Consider the following 8587-nt stretch of genomic DNA (forward strand, 5'->3'; position numbering starts at 1 on the left):
CCAGATCTGAGGGTATGGCATTTAAGAAAAGAGCCTCTAACAGAGAGACAGGCCAGCTCCCGCAGCACCCTTTAGCTCCTCCAAAGAAGATTTGTGGTTGCAAAAAACATTTCACCTCCAGGCTTGCCTTTGGGTTTGGCAAAGCCACCCACAGAGCAAAAAGCAGTCTTTCACCTCTTCAGTTTCCTGGATGCCTCAAGGGAACCGATCTTCTCATCCTGCCTAGACAGGTAGACTAAATCTTCCCCCGCCCCACAGGAAAATCTTTGGGCCTCTTGTACTCATAGCTAACAGCAAGCACTGTTTCTAGGCTGGTGTTCTTCAAGGACTAGGACAAATGTGGGATTGCCCGTGTAGCTAAAAAGCTGTCTCATTTTTGCTCATTTATCTCTCTCAGATCAGTCTAATTGCATTTGATGGTTTAAGGTACTGGTAGCTCATTATTTGTTAAATTTCCTGCTATAATACAGACAGGGGTGCCTCTTTTATAGGCTTCATAGTTCAAGATTAACAGATTATAGTTGTATCTTAAAAATCCAGAGGTCCCAACTTGCTTTAATTGTCTGTCTAGAGGCATTTGAAAGCAGTAGCCTTTTGTTTGCTCTGACACCAAGATATAAATCTGTTCCAGTTCTCTTCCTGAAAAAATTCTGCTGCTGTATCAAAAATCAGGTCTGGTAAAAAACTAACAGTCTTCAGAGTCTATTTTAACCCCAGCCAGTTTCAAGCATATTTTATAGGTCACTCCTGCTCTCTGGGCCAACACCTGCACCAGCTCCAGGACTTCACCATTGGTACCGACTCTCCTGAATCAAAAATACCTACCACTAAAATCTGGTTGTATCTGATACACCTGAGCCTCATTGTACATCCAGGGCACTTCTGACAGTTAATGACTTCCCATTTATAGGGCCAATAATAACAATATTTTTTTTTCTCCTAGCTACCTGCCTTCTCATTTCCCTCAAAAAGCAGCTGCCTGAGGACTCCAGGATGACAGTAAACTGGATGCTGCTCCAGCCACACCTGTTACTGACTGTGAGCCCAACTCCAGCTCCTCCCACCCATGTCGTCCATGCCCAGGAAGTAGCCAGACCTTATCCGAAGCCCCTATATCCAAGGAGTCTGGGATGTTTGATTGAAAGTGAGACCCCAGCCCTCTGACACCCCTATATCCAAGGAGTCTGGGATGTTTGGTCAAAAGTGAGACCCCAGCCCTCTGACACCCTTATATCCAAGGAGTCCGGGATGTTTGGTCAAAAGTGAAACCCCAACTATCTGACACCCCTATATCTAAGGAGATGATTGGAAGTATCACCACAACTTCTGGTATGGGAGTTGCCTTTGTCCGTACTCCACCTCTGGAAAAGCCCGCAAAGCACTTATTCCTTTCCAAGGGCAGGTCAGAACCTCTTCTACAGACTATTTAGGCTGCTGCTGAGAAAAAGAACACATTGTTCTCAGGTTTTGCTTGTGTCCCCCTCTTTCTCTCTCTCTTTCTTGCCATGCTTTCCTGGCTATCAGGAACGTTGCAGTAAACATGGGCATTCATTTAGTCTAGTTTTTAAAAAAATATTTATTTATTTATTATGTATACAATATTCTATTTGGGTGTATGCCTGCAGGCCAGAAGAGGCCACCAGACCTCATTATACATGGTTGTGAGCCACCATGTGGTTGCTGAGAATTGAACTCAGGACCTTTGGAAGAGCAGGCAATGCTCTTAACCACTGAGCCATCTTTACAGCCCCTCATTTGGTCTAATTTGATCTGATTGGAATTAATTATTTGCATCTGTGGAGAGGTTCATCTTAAGATTATTCCTAACAAGCCCAAGAAGGACAAAGGACAAATTGCTCTCTGCTTGTCTCTAATGAGGCTCTCAGGGACTATGGCCCTTGTGGCCATGAAAGTTCCTCTGAAGAACTTGCCCTGTGACTCCCCAGATGTCCTTCTGCACCTGACGGCCGATCCTAGACTCCAGAGCATCCTACATACAGCCCGACAATACCAGTGACATTTCTCCTTCCTCAGAATAACAACTTCTGGCCAAGTAAAAAATGTGAATCAAGCCCAGCACTTCTGGTGACATCGAGGACTGCCATCTGCTCTCAAAGTCAGGTCAGCAGGACTATATGTTGCATATTGGAGGTGAAACCTTCTAGGGACACCCCTTCCTCTTAAGTGGAGCCACATAAGCAGTTCTGAGCTCACAGACCATTCTTTGTAATCAACCATTATAACAGCGCCTGTCTTCTCAGGTTCAGTGTCTGCCCATCCCTCTGACTCATCCTTTCTGCCTTAGTTCTACAAGTTCAGCTCAGGGCACCTAGCCAAGAAGTCGTGGTCTAGAACTCCGAGGTGAGCTCTGTATGAGTCTAGAGAGCAGCACACTGTGATTATCAGTCTGGGGGTGGCTTTGGATGAGGCCAAATTTGGTCCACAGAGCAAATATGTGATTTGTTCAGATTGGAGAGGATGGAGAATCCATGTTTACTCCAAAGTCACATTGTTAATCATGGTGATGATGTCTATAATACTGGGTGTTAAATGCTTGTGGCCTGCTAGCATTTAGGGCAATCATCTGGGTGTGTATGTGTGCTTTGGTGGTTTTATATCTTTTTGTCAATATAGATTGATTGCACAACATAATGATTTCATCATTACAGTTTTACACATGTGTAAAATATACTTTGATCCCATGCAAATCTTCTCATTCTTTGCTGTCTGTGGCTTCCCCTCTGGCTTCCTGGTCCCTGAAGTAATTCCCCTTCTACTTTAATGTTTTTATTTTTATTATGCATTAATTACTAAAAATTATGTTATTTGATTAAATTGAAAAACAAATACAGTCTCTCTATATCTTGGCTGTCCTGAGACTCTCTTACATATTTGGTTTGTGAGCCTTAAGGCTGAGCCATCCCTCCAGCTGCTGAGACTCTCTATGGAGATATTCTCTATGCATGAGTTTGGCCTTAAGCACACAGAGATCCCCCTGCCTCTTCCTCTGGAGTAGTGGGATTATAGATGTGTCCCACCATGCCTGAGTATGTTTCTGTTCACCTTAGATTTCCCATTTGAAAAGAAATGTATCCAGGAGGTAGGAGGTACTCGGGAAGCAGAGGCAGGAAGATCTCCTTGAGTTTGAGGCTAGCCTGGTCTTCAGAGCAGGTTCCAGGACAGCCAGAGCTACACAGAGAAACCCTGTCTCAAAAAACCGAACAGGACAAAACAAAACACCACACCCTCCCAGAAACCAAAAACAATAAACAAGCAAAACAAACAAACAAACAAACAAAAATGAAGTGTTTCTGTTTTCCTGAGTCTGGCATATTTCACTTAATGTGTTAATATAATTTGCATCATTCTCCTTCAAATGATCTACTAATTTTTGTATTTTAAGTAAAACACCACCACCACACACAGACACACACACACAATGTTTTAGTCTATTAATCTATTGATTGACATTTAAACAAAGTTGCACACAGTTAAAGCTATCCTCAGACTGGCCATGTAGCTGCTGACATTGACTCCTGTGCCTCCACACTCTGAACACTGAGAATCAGGGCATTTACTACTACACCTTCATTCCTAACTCTGCTAGAATTCTTATGACTGTAATTTATTTTTAGTTTTTGAGAGAGCGTTTTTTCGAGTAGCCATGTAGGCTATCCTTGATCTTGCTCTATAGATCAAGGTGGTGTTGAACTAGAGATCTGCTGACTCGGCCATCCAAGTGTTAGGATTAAAAGTGGGTACCAGCACCTCCAGGATATGTCTGTAATTTTTTATAATTGACACTTTTATTTTATTTTATGAAACTGGAAATATGGCTCAGTTTTTAACAGCACTGACTGTTTTCTCATACACCCAGCACCCATAGGGTAGCTCTTAACTGTCTTTAACTAAAGTTCCTGGGTATCAGATACCCTCACACAGACATTCATGCAGGCAAAACACCAATGCACATGAAATAAAAATGTTCTAAAAGTTACACTTTAAAAAACATTAGCTGGTCAGGCATTGTGATCATGTCACCCATGATCTCGGGAATCACAGTTAGGAGGATTCTAAGTTCAAGGTCACTCTTGTCAACACAGGGAGACCCTGTCTCAATGATCCAAAAGGAAAACAGTGGCAGAAAGTGCAAGCAGCACACATGGCTGACCAGAACCTCACTGCCATGAACTGTTCAGCATCCTTCCTGAGACACCACACACAATCCATCCACAAGTCTGCGCACTGTGCTACTGAAGAGGTGAAGCCACTGCGGAGAACAAAATGTTCGTGCTTTTGCCAAGACCTCTGTCCTATTTCTCTGTAATTCTAGTTGTCCAGGCTTCAGTATTCCCAAGTTTGAGGATTTAATCATCTTTGTCTGCTCATAGTCCAATGAGAGGCAATAACCAGTCGAGTGTCTCCGAGTTCCTCCTCCTGGGACTCTCCAGGGATCCCCAGCAGCAGCGACTCCTCTTCCTGCTCTTCCTCACCATGTACCTGGCCACTGTCCTGGGGAACCTGCTCATCATCCTGGCCATCGGCACAGACTCCCGCCTGCACACCCCCATGTACTTCTTCCTCAGCAACCTGTCCTTCGTGGATGTCTGCTTCTCCTCCACCACTGTCCCCAAGGTGCTGGCCATGCACACACTCGGGACTCAGGCCATTTCCTTCTCTGGGTGTCTCACACAGATGTATTTTCTTTTCATGTTTGTGGACATGGACAATTTCCTGCTGGCTGTGATGGCCTATGACCGGTATGTGGCCATCTGCCACCCTTTACACTACACAACAAAGATGACCCAAAAAGTCTGTGTTCTGATGGTGGCTGGATCATGGATCACTGCCAATCTGAATGTCATATTACACACCCTGCTCATGGCTAGGCTCTCATTCTGTGGGGACAATGCCATCCCCCACTTCTTCTGTGACATTACTCCCCTTTTAAAACTGTCCTGCTCTAATACACATCTCAATGAGTTGATGATCCTTACAGAGGGAGCTGTTGTCATGATCACCCCATTTGTCTGCATCCTGATCTCCTACATCCACATCACATCTGCTGTCCTGAGAGTCTCTTCCCCAAGGGGAAGATGGAAAGCCTTCTCCACTTGTGGCTCCCACCTGGCTGTGGTCTGCCTCTTCTATGGCACCATCATCGCTGTGTATTTCAACCCCGCATCTGCACATTCATCTGAGAAGGACACGGCAGCCACCGTGCTGTACACAGTGGTGACCCCCATGCTGAACCCGTTCATCTACAGCCTGAGGAACAGGGACCTGAAGGGGGCTCTCTACAAAGTGGTCCACAGAAGGACCTTTTCTGTTTAATGAGAAGATTTGGACTGATCCTTGTTCCCTAGAGTTGAGCACAATTCAGCAACCAGACTGTGTCAGGCTCAGTTGAAAACCAATTGTTTCTTGTTAGGTGACTTTCATACACCAGGTGCCTGAAAGGAGTTACCAAATAATGGGACTCCACCTTTCTTTTTCTTGATTGTTTGTTGGGTTCGGGGAATGGAACCCAGGGCTCTGCACACGCTAGGTAAGAGTTCGACCCTGTACTATATTCTGTAGCCATTCGTACTAACTTTAAAATTGTTTTATGCCCAATCAACTTGTTACATTTCGTCTGTCTGTCGAGTTCATGTTCAAGTTTTAGGTGTAATTTGTGACTTTGTTAACAGATGACAAGATCAATCTTGGGTGTCGTTTCTCAGGAGCCATATCCTTTATTTTTGTGTGACAACGTCACTCATGGGACCTTAGGATCATGAATTAGTCTGGATTGGCTGGCCTGTGTGCCCCTGGAATCCACCAGTTTCAGGCCCCAGCCCTGGGATTACAAATTCCCACAAGTATGTCCTGCTTTTGCATTGGTTCTGAGTGTTTGTCTCAGTCTCTCATGCTTGGAGACAAGCACCTTACAGAGGGAACCATCTCCTTTTTAAAATAAGATGTATTTGTGAGCTAAGTGTGGTGCTGTATGTAGAGGCAGGTGAATCTCTGTGACTTCGAGACCAGCTTGGTCTACATAGAGAGTCCTGGAGCAATCAAGGTTAAATAGTGAAACCTTGCCTCAAATACAACAAAATATAAATGCTTATTTTTCTTTTTATTTAAATGTGGGTTTTTATGTGTGTGTTCGTATTTGTGCATGTATGTGCATGCATGTACACACATGCATGTCATGGTATGTAAGTAAGAGGTTACTGCATAACTTTAGGAGCGAATTATCTTTTTTCAACTGTGTGTGACCCAGGAATCCAACTCACAGACAAGACTGTGGCAAGTGCCTTTCTCCCCTGGGCCATCCCACCTTCCCCTAAGAGAAGTCCTTGTTTAAGAGTCTGTAGGAAGATGTGGTAACACGCATATTTGAACACTGTGATCACCTCAGAATCTATTGTAGTGTAAAATCTCCATATTGAACAGGCAAGGGGGGCTCTGTAGGGTGGGGTGACAGGGAGATGAAGAAAACATCTGAGTTGTCTCCAATGAGCAGTGTCCTTATATGTCCCCCATGTTAGTCTTGCTGGAGGTTGGTCCACAAAAGCTCCTCTGTGAAATATCACTGCTACCTGCAGGAAAAGTATTTCAGAGCAGACAGCACTTCAGACTCCCAGGGATGAGCTGAACAAACTCTGGACCCTTTAGGGGAATTCTGATTGGCTGTATGTACCATTGGAGTGTGCATGAGCTCATGTGTGGCATGTGGTAAGGAAACCTACATTCAATGCTCCCTCTGCTCAGACCCACTGCCAGGTTTCTTCCTAATCCCTTGTGAACCAAGCCCTTCTTCTCTGTGGAGCTCTTTGTGTGTGTGTGTGTGTGTGTGTGTGTGTGTGTGTGTGTGTGTGTGTTCTTTTGGCTAGATTATTCTTGGAGTTATTCAACCTCTCCATGAGACTTTATTCAGCTGATGAGCTGCCCTGGTCCCACACCCCCCTCCTCCTTGTCCTTAAGCAAAGGCAACAATCAGCTTTAGAGAGAAGAGGAGAAACAGCAGGGGAAAGGCCAAGGGATGAAAGAGTGTGGCCTGATCTTTTGTTTGCTTTCATGCTGAGGACAGCTCGGAGGGCCCTGTCCCCTCGGCACACACTCTGCTTCTGAGCTTTATCTGCCCTCTCCCAGCTCCTGAGAATGTTCACTGAATGAGCTCCTTCTGAAAATGAAGACCTCATAAAGAGCAAAGAGCAAACGGTGCTGTAAAGACCCAGAGTCAAGTCACCCGGCCCTGTGTGTCTTCTCATTGTGTTCTTCTTCCTGACCAACAGTGTCATTCACATCTGCTTAACATCTGAGAAAAGAGATTGAAATTTCTTCAAAAACTGTGTATCCTGAGGATGATGATGTCCATGTGGCCCCTGTCAATGTACAAAATATATGCATCATGGATTGTTTGGATGAGAAACAAAGGGAACAGCATCATTTAAAATTTGCAATCCGATTTCTCATATTTGAACATTTTCTGCTGTCCTAAAATAATTCTGCACATGGAATAACTTGTGTATTTACTTACCTTCTCACCTAAAATTTTCATTATTTATTTTTATTTTTTAAAAAATTTATTTATTTATTATGTATACAATATTCTGTCTGTGTGTATGCCTGCAGGCCAGAAGAGGGCACCAGACCCCATTACAGATGATTGTGAGCCACCAAGGGGTTGCTGGGAATTGAACTCAGGACCTTTGAAAGAGCAGGCAATTCTTTTAACCTCTAAACCATCTCTCCAACCCTTATTTTTCATAAAATCTTTTGGGGACTTATTCATTTCACTTCTCTAAGTGGTCTGCCTGGATGTATGTATGTCCCTCATGTGTGCCTGGTGTCCAAGGAGGCCAGAACCTGGATTGACAGGCTGTTGTGAGACACCATGCAGAACTCAGGTACCATATAAGAGCAACGAGTGCTCTAACTACGAAGCCAGCTCTCCAGCCCACATCTGACGTTCTGACTGCAGTGAGATCTGACACTGTAAGAGCCGCTGAGCCCAGAAGACTGACTGAAACCCTGACTTTGCTCAAAACCAAGGGCCTGGGTGTGCTGAGAACTCTACCCACGACTTACATTCCAGCCCACTGTTATAATTATCCTTTCAAAACATTACTTTCTCCTCCCCTCCCTCTCAGTTGGATTTGCTGTACATTGCATGTTGCCCTTACCCCTGTGATTTTCTTCCCTAAGTCACCTGATTACCGGGATTGCTGGCATTGCCATGACACTTTGGTGTTTGCCTTAAAAAAGATGTGTGGTGATCCATACCTGTAGTCCCAGGATTCAGAAGGCAAACACAGAAAGATTAAGAGTTTATTCCAGTCACAGTTACGTCATCATTGAGGTCACTTCTGCTGTACGAGTCCCTGTTACAATATATTTGCAAAATTTAAACAATGCAATCCAGGTCTGTGATTTCTCTTATATTTGGTTGTGAGCCTTGCCTTTATCAGCTGAGCCAACTCTCCAGCTCTAGTCTGTGATTTCTCAGGCACTGCTGCTGTTAGTTTTTACAGTAAACTGACACATAGACCTCTCTGCTGCACTGCCCTGTTGTTGGGAGCCACCTGGAGGCACAGGTGAT

The 8587-nt window shown here is 44.4% G+C and overlaps 1 protein-coding gene across 1 annotated transcript; it reads left to right on the forward strand.

The window, feature by feature from the left end:
• Nucleotides 1-4326: 4326 nt before the first annotated feature.
• Nucleotides 4327-5703, forward strand: Or1f1 (olfactory receptor family 1 subfamily F member 1). Its single transcript, XM_087910793.1, has one exon. It carries the CDS (start codon nucleotides 4396-4398, stop codon nucleotides 5332-5334), a length of 939 nt encoding a protein of 312 aa, XP_087766919.1. The 5' UTR covers nucleotides 4327-4395; the 3' UTR covers nucleotides 5335-5703.
• Nucleotides 5704-8587: the final 2884 nt, after the last annotated feature.

Source organism: Myodes glareolus, chromosome 9 (genome assembly GCF_982192425.1).
Source record: "Myodes glareolus chromosome 9, mMyoGla1.1, whole genome shotgun sequence".
Lineage (NCBI taxonomy): Eukaryota > Metazoa > Chordata > Mammalia > Rodentia > Cricetidae > Myodes > Myodes glareolus.

Excerpts from the sequence above, each read along its gene's own strand:
- Or1f1 (XM_087910793.1), top strand. The coding sequence starts at position 4,396 with ATGAGAGGCAATAACCAGTCGAGTGTCTCCGAGTTCCTCCTCCTGGGA.